Source organism: Geotrypetes seraphini, chromosome 17 (assembly GCF_902459505.1).
Source record: "Geotrypetes seraphini chromosome 17, aGeoSer1.1, whole genome shotgun sequence".
Lineage (NCBI taxonomy): Eukaryota > Metazoa > Chordata > Amphibia > Gymnophiona > Dermophiidae > Geotrypetes > Geotrypetes seraphini.
The window spans coordinates 44,485,961-44,508,938 of record NC_047100.1 but is presented as its reverse complement, the minus strand read 5'-3'; the positions used below and the strand labels follow the sequence as shown (position 1 = coordinate 44,508,938).

At 44.5% G+C, this 22,978-nt stretch overlaps 1 protein-coding gene across 3 annotated transcripts in view; it reads right to left on the bottom strand.

Moving 5' to 3' along the window:
- The window catches only part of DOCK3 (dedicator of cytokinesis 3), a 694,894-nt gene that overhangs the window by 416,805 nt on the left and 255,111 nt on the right, over nucleotides 1–22,978 (bottom strand). For all 3 annotated transcript variants that reach the window (XM_033926008.1, XM_033926006.1, XM_033926007.1), the window contains exon 16: nucleotides 19,268–19,430. In XM_033926008.1, the coding sequence (XP_033781899.1) occupies nucleotides 19,268–19,430 (163 nt within the window). The remainder of the gene's footprint in view (nucleotides 1–19,267; nucleotides 19,431–22,978) is intronic.

The window sequence follows — 22,978 nt, the reverse complement described above, 5'->3', positions numbered from 1 at the left end:
TCTCTTCTCCCTTTGATGAACAGTTACGTATCTGGGATTCAACACTAAAAGAACTCATTAACTCTAAAGCTCCTCTAATATCTAAAACTCCTACTTTTCGTAAATTATTACATCCCTGGTACACAGAAGAACTTCTATTATTAAAACAACAGCAGAGATCCCTAGAAAGGAAATGGAGAAAAAATAAATCCACCACTAATTTACATAAGTACAAAGAACACGCTTTATTTTACAAACAAAAAATCAATCTTGCCAAAAGTAACTATTTTAATAAAAAAATAGCAGAAGCCAGAAACCCATCAGCTTTATATTCCATAGTAAAATCTATTTCTCCTTTGGCTAATAATAATAATTTGGCTCAAAAATGTGCTCTTTCATCTCAAGATATTGCGGATTATTTTTCCACTAAACTTGAATTAGTTCGTAATACTTTTCAACCAACCTCCCCCTTTCAACCTTTAGACAATGACAATTCTCTATACATTTCCACATCCAAATGTTCAAAATTTAAAATTCCATCATTAAGTGATATAGAATCCATTTTAAATAAAACAAACTTAAAAGGAACACGAGAAGAAATAATACCTCCATACTATCTTAAAAAATTCTTTTCTTGTCTAGGTCCTTTTATTCTAGCTTTAATACAACACAGCTTATCCACGGCCTCCCTTCCCCAGGAATGGAAAAAATCCATTACCTTTCCAATCTTGAAAGACCATAAAGTTTCTCCAGATGAAACTTCTAATTATCGTCCTATCGCAAATATTCCTTTCATAGCCAAACTTACAGAGAGACTGGTTTTTGAACAACTTTCGGATATCATAGAAACAACCAATGTACTCCACCCACATCAAACTGGTTTCCGTAAATATTACAGTACAGAATACACCATGATTGGTCTAACTAACAACATTCACTACTTTCTAGACCACCACAAATCGGTTATCTTAATCTCCCTAGATTTAACAGCTGCTTTCGACACCATAGATCATAACCTTTTATTAGATCGTCTAAACTCTATTGGTGTCAAAGACCAAGTTTTAGAGTGGTTTTCCTCTTTTCTTACAAATCGATCCACTGTCATCAGCTTTAACAATAATTTTTCTAAAAGTTATTCTACAAATTATGGAATTCCACAAGGTTCAATACTTTCCCCCCTCCTCTTCAATATATTTCTCTCTCCACTTTTAAACTTAGCGCAGTCTTTAGGTTTTACCACTTTTGCATATGCTGATGACATACAACTAATTCATCCTTTGGATCCTGAAAATTTGGACCATATTACATGTATTAACAATAAACTTCTTTCGATAAAAGATTGGCTTTTCTCAAACAAATTAGCTTTAAACCTCAAAAAAACAAAAACAATGTTTTTTACTTGGAAAAATGACATTAAATTAATTGCTCCAATTTCCATTAATAACGCCACATTAGAACATAAGAACATAAGCAGTGCCTCCGCCGGGTCAGACCATAGGTCCATCCTGCCCAGCAGTCCGCTCCCGCGGCGGCCCAAACAGGTCACGACCTGTCTGAATCACCAGAAGGGGCCCCCTTGCCACCTTGGTTTCCCATTGAGTCCTATCTTCCCATCGAAGTCCTAACCCTCTGGTCTTGCACATGCACTACCTGGTTGGGTTTCTATACTTATTACCTGGTTTGCTTTCTATACCTGTGTTACATCCCAGCACCTCTCTCAGTATCCCACGATCCCTTTATCCCTCAGGAATCCGTCCAATCCCTGTTTGAATCCCTGTACCGTACTCTGCCTGATCACTTCTTCCGGTAGCGCATTCCAGGTGTCCACAACCCTTTGGGTGAAAAAAAACTTCCTTGCATTTGTTTTGAACCTATCTCCCTTCAGTTTCTCCGAATGCCCCCTCGTACTTGTTGTCCCCTTCAGCCTGAAGAATCTGTCCCTATCCACCCTCTCTATGCCCCTCATGATCTTGAAGGTCTCTATCATATCTCCCCTGAGCCTCCTTTTTTCCAGAGAGAAGAGCCCCAGCCTATCCAACCTCTCGGCGTACGGGCAGTGTTCCAGCCCCCTTACCAGTTTCGTTGCTCTCCTTTGGACTCTCTCAAGTACCGCCATGTCCTTCTTGAGGTACGGCGACCAATATTGAACGCAGTATTCCAGATGTGGACGCACCATCGCTCGATACAATGGCATGATGACTTCCCGCGTCCTGGTTGTTATGCCCCTCTTTATGATGCCCAGCATCCTGTTGGCTTTTTTCGAGGCTGCTGCGCACTGCGCAGATGGCTTCAGTGATGCATCTACCAGCACACCCAAGTCTCTCTCTAGACTGCTGTCTCCCAGCAATGCCCCCCCCAATTTGTAGTTGAACAACGGGTTCCTTTTCCCTATATGCATGACCTTGCATTTTTCCACGTTAAAGCGCATTTGCCATTTGTTTGCCCAGTCTTCCAGCTTGTCCAGGTCCCTTTGCAGGTCCTCACACTCCTCCCTGGATCTAACTCTGCCGCACAGTTTGGTATCGTCTGCAAATTTTATAACCTCGCACTTTGCCTCCTTTTCCAGGTCATTGATAAATATGTTGAAGAGTAACGGCCCCAGCACCGATCCCTGTGGCACACCGCTCGTGACTCCCCGCCAGTCAGAATATTGTCCCTTTACTCCGACCCTCTGCAGTCTACCCGACAACCAGTGCTTGATCCATCTGTGCACATCCCCTCCCACCCCGTGGTTCCACAGCTTCCTAAGCAGCCTTTCATGTGGCACCTTGTCGAAAGCCTTTTGAAAATCGAGGTAAATGATGTCTATGGGTTCCCCATTGTCCACCTGACTGCTTATTCCCTCAAAGAAGTGCAAAAGGTTCGTTAAGCATGACCTTCCCTTACAGAATCCGTGCTGGCTTGTTCTCAGTAGGCCATTTCTCTCGATGTGCTCGCAAATACCATCCTTGATCATAGCTTCCACCATCTTCCCTATAATTGAAGTCAGGCTCACCGGCCTGTAGTTCCCGGGGTCACCCCTCGATCCCTTCTTGAAGATAGGTGTGACATTTGCCAGTTTCCAGTCCTCTGGTACCTCTCCAGTTTTCAAGGATAGGTTGCAAACATGCTGGATTGTGCCCGCTATTTCTTGTCTTAGTTCCTTCAGAACCCTTGGGTGGATCCCGTCTGGGCCCGGCGATTTGCCGCATTTTAACCTGTCTATCTGTTTGAGGACATCCTCCTTACTTACCTCTATGTGTTCCAATTTTTCAGCCTGTTCCCCATTTATGAGCTCCTCTGAATTCGGTATGTTAGATGTGTCTTCTCTCGTGAAAACTGACGAGAAGAACGTGTTCAACCTCTCAGCTACCTCTTTATCCTCCTTAATCACTCCCTTCCTATCCCCATCGTCCAACGGCCCCACCTCCTCTCTCGCTGGTCGCTTCCCCTTTACGTAACTGAAGAATGCCTTGAAGTTCTTCGCCTCCCTGGCCAGCCCCTCTTCGTAGTTCCCTTTTGCTTTTCTAACCTCCCGGTGGCATTCCTTTTGGCATTTCCTGTGCGCCTGGTGATTTTCCTCCGTTGGGTCATTTTTCCATCTCCGGAAGGATACTTTTTTGTCATTTATTGCCCTCTTTGCTTCAGTTGAGATCCAAACCGGGTCCTTTGATCGCTTGTTCTTGCCGCTTTTCCTGAAACTGGGGACGTACATTCTTTGTGCTTCCTGCAGGGTGTCCCTGAATAGGGTCCAGGTGCTTCCTACAGTCTCCATCCTAAGGATGTTTCTGAGCTTTCTTCCCACCATTTCCCTCATAGCAGCATAGTTCCCTTTCCTGAAGTTGAGCGCAGTTGTTGCGGTCCTCCTTACTGTGGTTACTACTATAAAAATCCTAGGCATTTTGATTGACGATAAACTTACATACCATAATCACATTAGTAATACTGTTAAAACATGTTTTTACAAATTACGTCTCATTCGTTCGCTTTCCAAATTCCTTCAGCATGAATCCTTAAATATCCTGGTTCATTCTTTAATAATCTCAAAATTAGACTACTGTAATTCCCTTCTCATTAACATTACACAAAAGGAAAAAAAAAGACTACAATTAATTCAGAATACGGCTGTGAAATTAATCTACAACGCAAAAAAATACGATCATGTTACTCCCCTTCTTATCAGATCTCATTGGTTACCGGTAAATCACCGTATTACGTTTAAACTATTACTTTTAGTTTTTAAAACCATCACTTTCAATGAGCCACAATTCATTAATAGATGGTTAATCCCTTATAACACGACTCGTTCACTTCGCTCTTCTTCTTCCAACCTCCTGTCGGTCCCCTCGTTGAAGGTGATTGGAACTAGGCGTAACGACATGTTCTCTGTTATTGCCCCTCAGTCTTGGAATCTCTTACCGCAACACATTAGGGAATTAAAAGATTTATCCATTTTTAAAAAAACACTAAAAACATTTTTTTTTAAAGATGCATATGATTCTTAATATTTTATTATACTTTTTTATTTATCTATAAATTTACTTCCCCTTCCTACTTGTTTTTTCCTTTGTTATTACTCTTCCTTTCCTATCCAATTATTGTAATTTATTTCCTATTTATCCTCACAATTCAAGTATGTCTCTATACCCTAACTAACATTTTAATATACGTTTGTAATTAAGTATGTTTACTATTTACAAAATTTACTTTATATTGTCACTAATATTTAATTTGTATGTATTAAGGTATCAATCTGTATGTATTAAGGCTTTGTACATCGCTTAGTGATTTAAAATAGGCGATTCATTAAGAATAATTAAACTTGAACTTGAACTTAAGCATGCTTGAATTACAGAGACAGATGATTCTACTTTATCAACTCTTTTTCCCATAAAATTTAGTTGAGCTTCTTGCTTTGTCACTTTATTAGTAATTTCAGTTGAGAATTGACAAAGTTTCACAACCGTCCCCGGCAAGGAATTTTCTATTCTGTTTACTACTGTCCAAACGTCCTGTAAGGTAATAGATTTATCTACAGAAGATTCATTAATAGCAATTGCTGGCATTTGGACAGGAGTTAATACAGTTCCAGATTTCTCCAATGATGTTGATGTCAAATCCATATCAGTTTATTGGGAAGAAATTGATTCCTCTTCTTCTCTGGGAGTGGAATTTTTTTCTTCCAGTAATTTTAGAATTGGTTGAGGTGGAGGTGATGGATCACCGGAAGAGAGCGAAGCAGAATGAGAGTAGAAATCAGTCTTACCTCCCAAAGATGTCATAGGAATAGGACATAGATGGCGATCCATCTGTCCCATTCCTGAAATTGATGGTATACTCTTCGCTTTCCTTTTTCCCATTTGTTGTTTCTCTTTTCTTGCTTGTGGCTCCTTGTAGCTCCGAAGGGGCAGGTCCTTCCCCTTTAGTCACGCCCCTTCAGTCACTCTGGATCTAATCCTAAATGAGTTAAGGGGACCTGCTAAAGAAGTAGAGGTAGTGGGACCGTCGGGAAACAGCGATCATAATGTGATCAAGTTCAAGGTTGAGGTAGGAATACCGAAAAGAAAAAGAACCATAGCAACAACTTTAAACTTCAGGAAAGGAAACTACGAAGCAATGAGGAAAATGGTAAGGAAGAAACTTAGGAACACTTCAAAAAAATGGCAAATGGTAGAACCTGCCTGGTCTTTTCTCAAGAACACGGTGAGTGAGGCACAAAATCTATATATCCCCAGATTCAGAAAGGGGTGCAAAAAGAGTCGAATAAAGGACGTGGCGTGGATAACCAAAACAGTGAAGGAAGCAATAGGCAATAAGAAAAATTCATTCAAGAAATGGAAAAAGGACAAAACTGAGGGGAACTGGAAAGAGAACAGGAAATATCAAAAAGAATGTCACCGTGTGGTTCGAAAAGCCAAAAGAGAGTATGAAGAGAGGCTAGCCAGGGAAGCACAAAATTTCAAACTGTTCTTTAGATATGTTAAAGGGAAGCAACCGGCTAGGGAGGATGTGGGACCGCTGGACGACGGTGATAAGAAGGGAGTGGTGAAGGAGAAGAAAGAAGTGGCAGAAAGACTTAACGTGTTCTTTTCATCTGTATTTACAAACGAAGACACATCCAACATACCGGAACCTGAGCAATTCTTCAATGGAAATCAGGCAGAAAAATTAACAACCATGGAAGTGAGCCTTGAAGATGTACACAGGCAGATAGATAAATTAAAAACAGACAAATCCCCGGGTCCGGACGGAATCCATCCAAGGGTTCTGAAGGAATTAAAGGAGGAGATAGCGGAACTACTGCAGCAAATTTGCAATCTATCCCTGAAAACAGGCGTGATCCCGGAGGACTGGAAGATAGCCAACGTTACGCCCATCTTTAAAAAGGGATCAAGAGGTGACCCCAGGAAATTACAGACCGGTGAGTCTGACCTCGGTTCCGGGGAAAATGGCAGAAACACTGATAAAAGAAAAAATCGATGAACATTTTGAAAGAAACGAACTTCTGATAACCAGCCAACACGGTTTCTGCAAGGGAAGATCTTGCCTAACGAATTTATTGCACTTCTTCGAAGGAATTAACAAACGGATGGACAAAGGAGACCCCATAGACATCATATTTCTAGATTTCCAAAAAGCCTTTGACAAGGTGCCCCATGAACGCCTACTCCGGAAACTGAAGAACCATGGGGTGGAAGGAGATGTACATAGATGGATCAGAAGCTGGTTGGCGGGTAGGAAACAGAGAGTAGGAGTGAAGGGCCACTACTCGGACTGGAGGAGGGTCACGAGTGGGGTCCCTCAGGGCTCAGTACTATTTAATCTAATATAATAAAATGATAGGCCGCGCGGAGGAAGTGACGTCATCTTGCCGAATGGCAGTGTGAAGCAGAAGCTCCGTCGGGCTTTTGCTATTTTTGAGCTTGGCGCTTCCAAAGTGCGTCTTTTTTGCCACGAAACACAACGGCCCGGACCCCCTCTTTCATGGCGACCCGAAAGCGCCTAGATAAATTTAAATTCTTTGGCGATCCGCCGGAGAAATCGGGACCGGAGGCGGCAGGCAGCATGGGGGAGAAAAAGAAAATGGCGGCCGGACCGGCGACTCAATCGGAGTCGGAGGATGAGGGGATCCCCGATCAGCGGGGGGAGGTTGGTGATGCGCCCCAGAAGTCCATCACGGACTGGTTTAAAGAACTGAAGGCGGAAATTGTGGGGGTGCGAGGAGACGTGCGGGCAGCGATTGCGGAGCTGCGGTCGGAGGTTGGTGAGCTGGGAGCCCGAGTATCAGCGTCGGAAGACCACGTGGCTACCCTCCATACGGTGGTGACCTCTAATTCTGAGACCTCGGCTCGCCTGTCGTCCGAACTCCGGGACCTCCAAACCCAGGTTGAGGACCTAGAGAATCGGTCTAGGCGCTGCAATCTGCGCTTTAAGGGCATCCCTGAAACAGAGGAGTACAGGGATTGCAAGGCAGTGGTACGGGACTTTTGTGAGCATTTGCTGAGAGCTGATGGAGCTGACCTGCCTGATACTATAGTGCTGGTGCGTGCCCATCGCAGTCTGGGAGCTGCATGAGCCCAGAGCACTCGTGATATCATTGCTTGCTTTGGGGACTTTACGTTGAAGGAGCGGATCTTATTGGCTGGTCGACGACAAGCTACACTCCGGTGGAAGGATTTGGCGGTGGGAGTATTCCAGGATCTGGCGTGGTCTACCTTGCAGAAGCGCAGAGCGTTTAAAGATGTCACCTCCGCCTTACGCTCTGGGGGCCATAAATACCGTTGGCTCTTTCCCTTTGGGATGTGGCTGACCGTTAATGGGACATCTCGGAGGGTGAGCACAGTGTCGGAGGCCTGGGCGGAGATGCGAGCCCTGGGCTGTGGGACCGTGCGGGAGGAAGAACGGCCTCCAGCTGTGGCATCCACATCAGCGCAGAGTGCATCTTGGAATACGGCATTGCGTTCTGGCAAGAAACCGGCAAAACCCCACACCTGACTGGGGTTCAGATACTGTACTACCTTTACGGAGCCGGATTTGATCTTTTGGCTGTGGGTAGGCTTGGCTGAGCTGGGGACTCTGGTTGATAATGTGACTTTCCTTAACACCCAGTTCTTTATTACATGATGTGATGTTGGGTTATATTGTTACTTGCTGGTTGGGTTTTGAGGGGCAAGGGGAGTTTTTTGCTGGTCTGAATAGGGTTTGGGAGTTGGTGGAATGCTTGAGGGTTGAGTGCAGTTGGGGGGAGAAGGTGTGGCACGTTGGGTATGTGTGTGGATCTGCACTTTGGTTGTTTCAATGTTTTTGAAAGGGGTCATAAATGCCTTTGGGAGAGGATTGCACTTTCTGTAAGCTGGCGAATCCTAATGTACAGGGTTCGATGCAGCGTAGGGGTGGGGGGAGGGGGGTGGGGATTGGGGGGGTTAGGGTGGGGGAGGGGAGGGCAAGGGCAGATGAGAAGCTTTTTACTGTAGGTTCGTGGAATGTTAATGGACTTAATAGTCCCGGTAAGCGTAGTATTGTGTATAAGGAATTGGCACGCATGCAATGGGATGTTTGTATACTTCAGGAAACACATTTGAGGCCTCGTGATGTGGCGGTTTTACGTTCCAACACTTATGACCAGATCTGGACACACCAGGGGTTGACACCAGGGAAGAAAGTGGGGGGCTTGGCCATATTGATACGAAAGGGACTAGGGCTTGTAGTTGATCAAGTTTATCGTGATGGCGCGGGGAGATGTTTGGCTCTTGTGGCTACTATACAGGGCCGTACCATCACCCTTATCAATTTGTATGGCCCCAATACAGGACAAGCCAGTTATTTTGGGTCTATTAAAGAAGACCTGGTTGGTTTTGTGCAGGGGTCAGTGTATCTTGGTGGAGATTTTAATGTTACACCTGATGTTATTTTGGATCACTCTGTGGGTGGGACTCGGTCACCGTCTAAGGCTGCTAGACGGGCTTTACTGTCTTTATTTTCTTCTCTGGGCTTGGTCGACTGCTGGAGGTTGTTGCACCCCACGCAGCGTACCTATACTCACTATTCACATGCACATAGATCGTATGCACGTATAGATGGGCTGTGGGTCCATCGTAATTTGTGGGGAGGGATTTGCCGGGCGGAAATTGGAGATATTCAAGTCTCTGATCACGCGCCGGTGTGGGTAACTTGTGCGGGTTATTGGGCCGGGGAGGGACGCCGTTTTTGGAGACTTAACGAGTCTTTATTGAAGGATCCTGTTGTGGTTCGGGAGGTGAGTGAAACAGTAGATCAGTATCTCCAGAATAATGATAATGATACGGTCAATGATGCAATTTTATGGGATGCCCTGAAGGTGGTAGTTCGGGGTATTTTTATAAAATGGGGTGCTCGTTATAAGCGTCGGCGGGCTCAGCGCTCATTGGCGCTTCATAAACGACTGGAGCGGTTGGGGAGGCTGCATCAGAGACACCAGGACCCCTTAGTATATGAGCAACTTGTTAAGGTACGGGCGGAGCTTTCTTTACTACAGATGGAAGAGTATGAGTTTTTGAGGACCCGCTTGAGGCAAACGGTTTATGAGTATAATAATACACCTGGATCTCGCCTGGCTAGGTTAATTAAGTTGAAACAGGCGAGAGCGGCAATCACAACAATACGAGATGCGGGGGGGACGGTGCGTCGTACTGACTCGGCCATTAGGTCGGTTTTCCTTAAATTTTATTCTGATTTGTATGGGACTTCGCAGGGAAGAGATCCCATGGCTACTGAGGGGTACCTATCGCAGTTGCGGCTTCCTCGACTTTCCGACGATGATAGGGAGTTGCTTAATGAGCCTATTGAGTTAGGAGAAGTCATGGGAGTCATTGCTAATTTGAAGTTGGGGAAATCGCCCGGCCTGGATGGGTATACTAATCAGTTTTATAAACTATTTCGCGAGGTTCTTGCTCCGTTGTTGGTTCGGGTTGCAAATGGGGTGCGGGAAGGTTCCCCGTTGCCCTCCACTATGGGGGAGGCCGGGATTTCGATCTTGCTTACGCCTAACAGAGATCCGCTGGGGTGTGGGTCATATCGGCCGATTTCGTTGCTGAATACTGATGCAAAAATTCTAGCTAAAGTTCTAGCTCTTCGTCTGGGTTGGGTGCTGCCTTCTTTGGTGCATTTGGATCAATCTGGTTTTGTTCAAAAACGACAAGTTTGTGATAATATTAGACGCACGTTACACCTTATGTGGGCTGCACAGAGGACATCTGCTAAAGTTGCCTTATTGGCGATTGATGCCGAGAAGGCTTTTGATCAGGTTGATTGGGAATTTTTATGGCAGGTGATGACGCGGATGGGGTTGGGAGCTTTCTTTTTGACCTGGGTGCAGGCCTTTTATGCTGCTCCAAGAGCCACAGTGTGTATTAATGGGGTTTATAGTGACTTTTTTTCCATAGGGAGAGGCACCCGACAGGGTTGCCCTTTGTCTCCTCTGTTGTTTGCTCTCTATATGGAACCTTTGGCCACTCGTATTCGGGAACATGGTGACTTATTGGGGGGGGGGGATATTGGGGGGTGACGGTGGGGGATATTGGGGGGTGACGGTGGGGGATATTGAACATCGTTTGGCACTCTTTGCTGATGATGTGTTATTGTATGTCCGGGATCCGGAGGACTCGCTACCGATTTTAGTTGATCTTTTTTTGGAGTACGGGCGGGTTTCGGGATTTACGGTAAATATGGATAAATCTGAATTGTTGAGTGTAACCTTGGGGGTGGAGGATCAACGAAGGTTAGCTGATCGGTTTCCTTTTCGCTGGGCACCTGGGGTTCTTCGCTATCTGGGGATACGTATACCTACTGATTTATCCCAATTGTATACAGCTAACTATGCAAGGATTATTCATCAAGTCCGAACTGATATTCAACGATGGAACGGGTTTTGGTTGTCTTGGTGGGGTCGCATTGCAGTTTTAAAAATGAATGTCTTACCCCGCTTGCTCTTTCTCTTTCAAACACTGCCGGTTGCAGTCCCATATTTGGTGCTGAAACAGTTACATGCTTTATTTTTTCGTTTTATTTGGCAGGGGAAACCTCCTCGTATTTCTAGAGCTGCTTTGTGGGCGGCCAGGGATAGAGGGGGGCGTGCGGTACCAAATTTGTTGTGGTACTACCGAGCTGCTCAGCTGCGGCTCTTATTAGATTGGGAGATCGCGGATTTTAAATTGGCGGTGCGCCTGGAACAGCATTTTGTGGGACGCCCCTGTTTGAAACATTGGCTTTGGTCTTCCTCGATGGGTATTAGGAAATTGGCTGTTCCAGGGAACCCGTTTTTGGAACATCTTTTGAAAATGTGGTGTGTTACTAGAAGGCGCTGGGGGGCTGGGGTAGTCCCATCAATTCTTGGTGCGATGCGGGAGGAGCCAATGTTCCCGGCCGGTGGGGAAAGCTCTGTTTTTGTGCGGTGGGCACGATTGGGGTTATATACCTTTCGCGATGTGCTTCAGAAGGGGGTCCTGGTGTCTTTTGAAACCTTCCGGATAAGCGCTGCCTTGCCCGAGGGAGATTTTCTGGCCTATTCTCAGATACGTCATTTTCTTAACTCTCAGAAGTGGGATAGGGGGCCCATTCAATCTCTCGACCCTTTTGCTCATATGTGGGTCACTCTTAGGAACATGCCTAAACCCATCTCTGTTCTTTACCAATATATACGGGGCTCCTTTTCTTTTCCGACTCTCTATCAGCGGGCTTGGGAGGTGGACTTGCACTGTAATTTTTCTGCGGTGGAGTGGTCTAGAATTCACATGGAAGTGGGCAAGGCCTCCTCTTGTGCACTTATTAAGGAAAATGCCTATAAAGTAGTCCTCCGCTGGTACTATACGCCTGTCCGTCTCCATCGCATGTTTCCCGCTGTTTCTGCAATGTGTTGGAGATGTGGGATGGATATGGGGACCTTTTTGCATATATGGTGGGACTGTCCTGTTTTGAAGCCCTTTTGGAGGAAAGTAGTGGAATGTTTATCACACTTGTTACAGATTTTATTGCCTTTTTCTCCACAGGGATGTTTATTAGGCCTTTACAATGTTAGTCAATATTCCTGGCAAACTAAGCTCCGGCGCTGGGGTTTGGCGGCCGCTAAATGCTTGATTGCAGCTCATTGGAAACAGGGTCTGGCACCTACTCATTTGGATTGGACTTTAAAGCTTCAGTTTATTTTCCAAATGGAACTGTCTATTGCAAAACGTCATGGGTACTTTTATACTTACACCCGGACTTGGACACGAATATTAGAAAAAATCGAATCTTTATATTGAGCTTCTTTCTGGGGGGGGGGGGGATAGTGCTTGAGGGGGACGTACCTGAAGAAACAACAGGGGGTCCCTCCTGCAGGGTGCTGATGCTGGAGGGGTGGGGGGGGGGGTACTGTGGGGTCCTGGTTACTGATAAATATTGGGGGCTTGTTACTAATGTTGGGAGCCATTTTTTGATATTTGTACTGATGGGGGAACATTCTGTGTATTGGGGTGTTTATTAGATGCTTGCTTCACATTTGTAGTCCCTGATATTTATATTCTGGTTTGTATATTTTCACACTACAAAACTTTCAATAAACATTTATTGATAAAAAAAAAATGATAGGCCGCGCATGCACACTAAAAAAATCGTGTTCCCTGATCCCGTCGCGGAAACACGAGTGCGCATGCGCAGGTTTTACGTCACCTGCTCTCCACCTCGCGCCGCCGCAGCTTTCAAAATTCCCTGCTGAGAGAGCTCGGATGTGCGAGTGTGACCTACTGGAGGGCCCGGTACAGGTCGGAGTCGCTCCGGGGGAGGGGGCGGCTTCCGAAGAAACAAGATGAAGCGGCTCGCTCCGTCGATGCCGCCGAAGCCCCGGGTCGACGAAAACGCGTGGCGGTGCGCGTCCGAAACTTGCTGCCCAAGGAGGTGTCTACACGGTACCATTCGGCCCGACGGGTTGAGCCTACCATCAAACCCTCCCAACCGCCAGATGAACACAAACCTCCGGCCTGCTCCACAGCACTGTAAACATTCTGCTTCCAGCCTTCTACTGTCTTGATTTTCACTGCCGAGGAAAATGTAAAGTGCTGCAGGCCGGAGGTTTGTGTTCGTCTCACGATGGCAGGGTCAGTGGGGTCGACTGCATGGCAGCAGTACTGGCGTGGGGGGGGGGGGCGTGGGGTAGATATAAACATGCTGTAAATGGCGAATTCTACTGTATGGGAGAATGGAGGGGGGGTAGAAATTAAAGGTTCTACTGCACAGGGGGATGGGAGGCAGGTAGGCTGGCTTCGGTGAGAGGGTGTGGGTGGAACAAAGTCTAAAAGGCATTGAGGGGGGCATTGGAAGGAGGCACTGGGGGCACTAAGGACATAGGAAAGGGCACTAAGGACACGGGAAGGAGGCACTGGGGGCACTGAGGGCACTAGGGATATAGGAAGAAGGCACTGAGGGCACTAAGGACATTGAATGGGACATTAAGGACATGGAAGGCGGCACTGGGGGCACTAAGGGAAGACAGAAGGGGTCATGGAGAGACAGTGAGAGGGAAAAGGGGCTGCTTTGGGGGGGAGGTATGTGCTGGGGGCAAACAGCTTTGCTCTGGGGTGAATACAGAAGGGGGCCATGGATAGACAGTCAGGGAGAGGGAAAGGGGGCTGCTTTGGGTGGAGGGGTGTGCTGGGGGCAGACAGTTTTGCTTGGGGAGGGGGGGAAGATAGAAGGACACAGGCAGTGGCCAAGGAGAGAGAGAGAGAAAGAAACACAGACAGACAGACACATCTATTCTAACACCCGTTAATGTAACGGGCTTAAAGACTAGTTTATTCATAAATGATCTAGAAACAGGGACGAAGTGTGAGATAATAAAATTTGCGGATGACACCAATCTATTTAGTAGAGCTCGGACTAAAGAAGACTGTGAAGAACTGCAAAGGGACTTGAACAAACTAGGGGAATGGGCGACGAGATGGCAGCTGAAGTTCAATGTTGAGAAATGTAACATGTGGGAAACAGAAATCCGAGGTTCAACTATACGATGGGAGGGATGTTTTTAAATGGACCAGGGGGTAATGGTGAACTTGACAATGAAGTGGACGGCACAGTGCGCAGCGGCTGCTAAGAAGGCAAATAGAATGCTAGGCATCATCAAAAAGGGTATTACAACCAGAACGAAAGAAGTTATCTTGCCATTGTATCGAGCGATGATGCGTCCGGATCTGGAGTACTGCGTCCAATATTGGTCGCCGTACCTTAAGAAGGATATGGCGATACTCGAGAGGGTTCAGAGGAGAGCGTCTGATAAAAGGGATGGAAAACCTTTCATACGCTGAGAGATTGGAAAAACTGGGACTCTTTTCCCTGGAGAAGAGAAGACTTAGAGGGGATATGATAGAGACTTACAAGATCATGAAGAGCATAGAGAGAGTAGAGAGGGACAGATTCTTCAAACTTTCAAATAATAAAAGAACAAGAGGCCATTCGGAAAAGTTGAAAGGGGACAGATTCAAAACGAATGCTAGGAAGTTCTTCTTTACCCAGCGTGTGGTGGACACCTGGAATGCGCTTCCAGAGGGCGTAATAGGGCAGAGTACGGTACTGGGGTTCAAGAAGGAATTGGACAATTTCCTGCTGGAAAAGGGGATAGAGGGGTATAGATAGAGGATTACTGCACTGGTCCTAGACCTGTTGGGCCGCCGCGTGAGCGGATTGCTGGGCACGATGGACCTCAGGTCTGACCTAGTAGAGGCATTTCTTATGTTCTTATGTAACCGCGGGCCGCAGCTGTAGATCTTTTGAATTGGGAGAGAGGACCTCCCCTCCCGAAGCTGACTGACTTCAGGTGATGGTCAGCGGGGGTGCCTGCCTGCCGGTCTCTATTCCTGTCGGGTGGGTAGCAGCCCCCGCAGTCTGTTTTCTCATATAATTATGCAACCAGCAGTGCCACTAACTGTATAAGTGTTTTTGACTATTGGTCCCAAGATTTCTAAATTGTTTTCCTAGTCTACAAGGCTGTCCAAAGTGGTATACAAATCTAAAAATGAATCTCAGAGAGAAAATATAATGCAAACAATACACAATTTCAAAACATGAATGTAAAAATATCTTAAAATATACCTGGAAAATACAAGATAATATACACAAAATTTCCTGCATACTTAATGAAGGTATACATAATCTCGTAAATTCCATATTATTATGGCCTGGCTTCTCCTCAAACCCCCACCCCCTACCCCATCCCTGGACTCTCTGATCTTTCAATCTAACTCTAAATGCAGGAGCAAAGTCCAATTGCTCCTACCTCTAGCACCCCTCCCCAAACACCACAGACCCCCCCCCCACCATACATCTAAAGGCAGAAGTGATGCCCAACTCACCTGCCTCCAGCATTACTACCTTTTCATATTTAGAAAAATGGCAGCACCAGAGGCAGGAGTAATAGCATATTGCTCCTACCTTAAAAGCTGGTGGCAGAGGAAACTGGGAAGACTGGAGAAGGAGGGTTGCTGAAAGTAGCAGCGATTGAGCATTGTTTTTGCCTTTCAGTGATTAGGAGGTCAATGGATTGAACACAAGTTACCTCAGATTTTGGGGAGACAGGCCTATACAGCACTTTTTTGTTGGAGGGGGAAGGGGTTCAAGGAAGTGACTGGATCACCAGAAAGTTTTTGGGAGGAGGATGGGAGTGTAAGGTTGTCACCATGAATCTTATATATGCTGTGTGTTGTTTGATAATTATGTATAAATTTTTGTAAACCACTTAGGTTTAAGCGGATTAAAAATATCATAAATAAATAAATGATGAGCATCCCCACATGTAGAATAACCCCTTCCCCAAACTGTATTTCCAAATGTATGTCCATGTATAAATGCTATTATTTACAGTATATGTGGAAATGCTCTGAAGAAAAAAACAAAACAAAACACCTTAATCTACTAGAGCAAAACAAAATTTATACTTCAAGATTGCATTATTCTTCGTTGGCCTTATTAAATAAAATATTAATATTCAATCAAACAGTAGGGACAGACATTTACTTACATTGCAGATCATATCTGGCTTAAAGGTAAGCAAAGAACTGATGATCCAATATTTCAAATGTAGTGTGAAAATGAGTACGGGACATTATCCACTCTGAAATAGCATGCTAGCTAGTCAATCAGATCAGCTGGTCTCCAACTTGAAAAACGCAAAGAGCTAAGCAATCAAGAAATAATCTCAGTCTCAAAAAGAGACCCTGCAAGGCCTTGTTTCGCAGGGTCGCTGCGTCAGGAGACAACCCTCTCCAAAATCAGTAAGACTGCTCCTGACACAGCGACCCCACAAAACAAGGCCCTGCAGGGACTCTTTTTGAGGCTGAGATTATTTCTTGATTGCTTAGCACTTCTTTTGAGCTTTTCAAGTTGGAGTTCAGCCTTTTCTTCACGATGGATTACAATCATCAGTTGATCTGAAGACTTGGTGACTTTTTTTGAATGAACAAGTACTGTTAGTATTGAATCCTAGACTGGTTCTCAAAATTCCTTCATTCCCGATCCTACACTGTCAACATGAATGGCACCTCATCCTCCCCCTGGAAACCAATATGTGGAGTCCCGTAGGGTTCACCTCTATCTCCTATTCTTTTCAACATCTATATGTCCTCCCTAAAACTCCTCCATCTATCCCCCCTAGAAACAATCTACACTTACGCTGATGACATCCTCGCCCTCCTCGAGACCAATTCGAACCTCACTAACCTCTCAGTGAACATATCCTCTTGTATAACGAACCTCCAATCCTGGGCTCACACCGTCCAAATGAAACTGAATGAGTCCAAAACAAAACTACTCTGGCCCGGCCCAAAATTAGTCCAACTACCCACCTCCATCCCACTGTCCTCTGCCTCCAGCTTGAGTTCTCCAGCAATGTTCTGGGCATCATCATTGATTCTACATTGTCCTTCAACGACCACCTCAACTCCCTGGTAAAAAAAATGCTTTTTCAGCCTTCACATGCTGAGAAAAGTAAGATCCTGTTTCCGTCAAAAGCATTTTGCCGTCCTTGTCCAATCCATCATCCTCTCCAGACTGGATTATTGCAACTCTTATCTTCATAAGCCTAACAAAGAAAAACCTTCATAGACTCCAGTGGATTCAGAATGCCACGGCTAAGCTTATCTTCGCAAAAAGTGAATTCGACCACGTCTCACCGCTCCTGTCCAAGCTTTTCTGGCTTCCGATAATCTCCAGGGTCCACTTTAAATGCGCCTGTCTAACTTTCAAGATCCTACACGGCATCCTTCCTCCCTTCATTCTACTTTCTTGGAACTCCCCAAATCTTAATACCACCAGACCTACCCAAAAATTAAAACTATCCTTCCCCTCATTAAAAGGCATTTTCCATCCAGGAAAGCTAGGGACCTCTCTCCCCTTCAGATTCACTGAGCTCTGGAACAACCTTACCTCCCCTCTTCGGAATCTGAGCTCTCTTCAACTTTTCCGTAAACATCTGAAAACCTGGCTATTCCCAAAAATGTAACACTTCCTCCCTCTCTGATATCCTAAGCCCTCTAACTATTCTTCATTCTTCTGACCTTTAACCTTTCTTTGGAGTTCCTTTCTATCCCAATTCCTGTAAACTGTGCTGAGCTCTACGATTGTGGAGATGATGCAGTATATAAACCTAAGGTTTAGTTTAGAGTCATTAAGCCTGGACTGCACGGTTGGCCAGCTAAGTGACATTATATGTTTTTTTGCAACTTTCTTTTTGATTAAGCCTTGTGCTAGATAAACTATTTTGATTTATGATTTAAAATACGTTTTTTGGCATGAAAGGTTTTTCCTCTCCTTTGTGATCTTAAGTAAGTTTTTTACTTCATGCCTTTTTCCATATGGCCCATGATATGAGAAAGACTCGAATGAGCTTATTGCTCATTGCCGAGTGTTATCCTTTGATTTTGAGGCCACTTTATTTAAGTCTGTGGATTCACTGGTGGTTTTTCAGCCACAAGACTTGCTGTTTAGACACAGATAGAAAAATAAACCATTTTCTTATTTGAATGCAGGTTAAAAAAAAGGTTTGGATAAGTTCCTGGAGGAAAAGTTTATAGTCAGGTATTGAGACAGACATAGGGGGAAGCCACTGCTTGCCCAGGAATCAGTATCATGGAATGCTATTTGGGTTTTTGTCAGGTGCATGTGACCTGGCTTTGAGACTGCTGCTGTAATTTTGCCATCATACTTTTAATTTCTAATACTGAAGAAGCTGTGTGAAAAAGCAAATTTAAAAAAGCCTTTATTTTGGTTAACTTGAACATCTGGACTGGCTCATTTTACTTTCATGGAATGAACTCTGGAAAAGTTCAACCAATGATTAAAAGGAACAGGCTCTCCAGTGCAGTGTTCCTCACTCCATCCCACTCTGTATAGATAGATATAAAAACAAGTGCTACAGCAGTCAACATTTTTTGGTATTTTCCTTCTAGTGATGACAAATTTGATTGTCCTATTATCACTACTGCCTAGCTGCCCCACAGATTGAATTGTGATAGATGTGTTGAGCATTTTAGGAATAAAAACCAAATCAAGGGTATGGCCAGCACAATGAGTAGGACTAGAGATTAAAGGAGTCAAGTAAGATCTGATGTAAGCATTCCAGTAAGAACTAGATTCTAAAGTGTCCTCTGATCAGTTTTTGGACCAACTGCTCTATGAAGCATTCATTTACGGCATCTAGAAAACTTTATTTTCCTGCATCGTTCCAATGAGAAATCTACCCAATCAGTATTGAGGCTTTACCTGGGCATTTGATGAGTTTCTTATTCTTTCCCTTCAAATTTCATTTGTGGAAAAATTACTGGTTGATGGAATGATTGCTTTGGTTACATTTTGTTTAATTTGAAAATGTATTTGTTTTAAATGAAAATGCTGATGGCAAAACCTGCTGTTTACACATTTTATAAAATGTAAAATGAAGTTTAAAAGAATGATAGCAAAACTGACCCAATATTTATATGATATTTTTGATTAAAATGTTTGTGGGTAGGGTGGGAGGAGAGGGTATAAATGTATGTTTTTAAGATGATGTTAAAAGTAATAAAAGAGATGTTTATAAGGTTTAAATGATGTAATATTGTGTTCTTGATGTAAGAAGGGAAAATGAATAAAGAATTTGAAAAAAAAAAAAAAAAACCTGACCCAAAAAAACCCTGGCTCAAAATAAAATATATTTTGTAGCAGACTAGTTCATCAGACAGGACTGGATTTAAGATACTTTGTGGATAATGTAAAGGATGCAGATGGTACTTGAAGAACATGTGTATGTTCTCCCATTAAATGTACTCACTTGAACAGTGCCTGAACTCAAAGCGGAGGTGGCAGCCCCGAAATCTGTCAATAGGGATAGGCAACTTGATGATTTCTCCCCAACGAGGGCTATTACTGTGGTACAGAACAAAAGAATGGTACTGGCTCCTGCTTGGCTCACCACAACCTAGGCTGATGCAGTCCTGGAAAACAAGAGACAGCTGTCATATCTTGATGTCTTCTAGAGATAGGAAAGGCAATGTGGAAAGAAAGAAAAAATTGGGAAAGTTTTACACTTATCTTTAGACAAGATGTTTATATATCAATGACTAAAATTTAAATCTAGCTTGCAATAGGGAGGACAAGGAAACCATGTCATCTTCTGGAGTCAGTTTAATTTGGCACAGATGAAATACTGAAGAAAGTAAATTCTCAGTTGCATCTTATTTTTTATGGGAAAATGTTTCTTTAAAAAAAACAACCCCTCAAATGTAGAAGAGCACATTTAAAGGACATGAATGAGAGACAAGTCTTTCTGAGCAAAACTCTTAGCTAAATAACAGCAGAAAAAAGAAAGGGTCACATAACCTAACCTTAGTCCAACCTATTAATACGCCTTCAAAGGCATGATTGTCATATCATTTATGTATTTATACATTTTCATAACTAATAGTAGAGCCACATGAGTTTATGATTAGGTGCACTGTTATATTCAAGTTTATTGATTTTTAATATACCAACCATCAATGAGTATCTAGCCGGTTTACAGTAAAATACTAAAATAGAGATAAAAATAGTACTTAAAAGTAATGTCTATGGAAAGAAAGGGAGGTGAACATTGAAGACATCGACAAGACAGACTTGAAAGTGATGACTGAAAGGGAGGAGTTGGGTAAAGTTACATTAATAGAGTTTAGAAGGGGGGGGAAGAGGGTAGAAAGGAAATGGAAAGAGAGGGGATAAAACATTAGGGGTAGGATTGCTTCTTGAAAGCGGTTGGTGGATTTAAGAAGAGGAATTCAAGAGCGGTTGAATGCGTCTTGAAATAAAAACGTTTTTAGGTTAGTCTTAAATTTATCGATAGATTTTTCATGATGGAGATGAGAGGGTAAAGCATTCCATAGAGTTGGGGCTACCACTGAAAAGTTTGTTTTCCTAGTATAGAAAGATTCATGAACGTACAGAACAGCAAGTATCGCTGGACTGTAAAAGAGTTAAAATTGTTTTCTTTTTTTTTTTTTATTCATTTTTACATCTTACAACAAATGTATCAGAAAATATCATTTGAACTTATACAATAACATTTTATTAGCTTTCATATACAACTTAAATTATAGAATTTAAACCTTCCCTCCCATCCCTACAGCACAGTTACTTACCGTAACAGGTGTTATCCAGGGACAGCAGGCAGATATTCTTGACTGATGGGTGACGGCACCGACGGAGCCCCGGTACGGACAATTTTAGAGTGATTGCACTCTAAGAACTTGGAAAGTTCTAGCAGGACGCACCGCGCACGCGCGAGTGCCTTCCCGCCCGACGGAGGCGCGCGGTCCCCAGTTAGGATAAGCCAGCTAAGAAGCCAACCCGGGGAGGTGGGTGGGACGCAAGAATATCTGCCTGCTGTCCCTGGATAACACCTGTTACGGTAAGTAACTGTGCTTTATCCCAGGACAAGCAGGCAGCATATTCTTGACTGATGGGTGACCTCCAAGCTAACAAAAAGAGGGATGGTGGGAAGGTTGGCCATTAGGAAAACAAATTTTGCAAAACAAATTGGCCGAAGTGTCCATCCCGTCTGGAGAAAGCATCCAGACAATAATGAGATGTAAAAGTATGAACTGAGGACCAAGTAGCAGCCTTGCAGATTTCCTCAATAGGCGTGGAACGGAGGAAAGCCACAGATGCTGCCATAGCTCGAACTCTATGGGCCGTGACAGAACCTTCCAGTGTCAGTCCGGTCTGAGCATAACAGAAAGAAATGCACGCTGCCAGCCAATTAGACAACGTACGTTTAGAAACAGGACGTCCCAATTTATTCGGATAAAAGGACAGAAAGAGTTGGGGAGCTGATCTGTGGGGCTTAGTACGCTCTAAATAGTAAGCCAGAGCCCGCTTACAGTCCAAAGTATGCAGAGCTTGTTCTCCAGAATGAGAGTAAGGTTTCGGAAAGAAGACAGGCAGAACAATGGATTGGTTGAGATGGAATTCCGAGACAACCTTAGGGAGAAACTTTGGAAGTGTACGCAGAACCACCTTGTCATGATGAAAGACTGTAAAAGGTGGATCAGCAACTAGTGCATGTAGCTCACTGACCCTCCTGGCAGAGGTAAGAGCAATAAGGAAAAGTACCTTCCAAGTGAGAAACTTGAAAGGAGCGGTAGCCAAAGGTTCAAAGGGAGGCTTCATTAAGGCTGAAAGAACCACATTGAGATCCCAGATTACCGGAGGGGCTTTGAGAAGTGGTTTCACATTGAAAAGACCCCGCATGAATCTGGACACCAAGGGATGAGCCGAGAGAAGTTTTCCATGAACTGGCTCATGAAAAGCAGCAATAGCACTGAGGTGGACTCTGATGGAAGTAGACTTGAGGCCAGAGTCAGACAAAGAAAGAAGATAATCCAATAAGGTCTCCACTGCAAGGGAAGTGGGATCATGATGATGAAGAAGACACCAGGAAGAAAACCGTGTCCACTTCTGATGGTAACATTGCAGAGTGGCCGGTTTCCTGGAGGCATCCAGAATGGAACGAACGGGCTGAGACAAAAGAGTATCATGAGAAGTCAGCCCGAGAGAAACCAAGCTGTCAGGTGCAGAGATGGAAGGTTGGGATGCAAAAGGGTCTCCTGATGTTGCGTAAGCAGAGAAGGAAACAGTGGAAGAAGGAAAGGCTCCCTGGAACTGAGTTGAAGTAGAAGGGAGAACCAATGTTGCCTGGGCCACCGTGGAGCAATCAGAATCATGGTGGCTCGTTCCCTCTTGAGCTTGAACAAGGTTCGTAACATGAGAGGCAGAGGAGGGAAAGCGTACAGGAACAGATTGGACCAATCGAGGAGAAATGCATCCGCTGCCAGACGGTGAGGGGAGTAGAGTCTGGAGCAGAATAGGGGCAGCTGGTGATTGTGAGGAGCTGCAAAGAGGTCTATCTGAGGAGTGCCCCACTGAGCGAAGATGGACTGTAGAGTTAAAGGATCGAGTGTCCACTCGTGAGGCTGGAGAATTCTGCTGAGCTTGTCCGCTAAGGAATTCTGTTCTCCCTGAATGTAGATAGCTTTCAGGAATAGTTGGTGATCTGTGGCCCAAGCCCAAATCTTCTGGGCTTCCTGGCACAAGAGGCGAGAGCCTGTCCCACCCTGCTTGTTGATGTAGTACATCGCAACTTGATTGTCTGTGCACAGCAGGAGGACCTGAGGAAAGAGAAGATGTTGGAAGGTCTTGAGGGCATAAAACATCGCTCTGAGTTCCAGGAAATTGATGTGATGTTTCATTTCCTGGGCTGTCCAAAGTCCTTGAGTTTGGAATTCGTTCAAATGAGCTCCCCAGGCATAAGGGGAGGCGTCGGTGGTGATGACAAGTTGATGAAGAGGTAGATGAAACAGAAGACCTCTGGAGAGATTTGAGGATATCAACCACCATTGTAGAGACTGACGAAGAGATGATGTCACAGATATGTGTCATGAGCAAGGATCCGTCGCTTGGGACCACTGGGTAGCTAGGATCCATTGAGGAGTGCGCAGGTGAAGACGTGCGA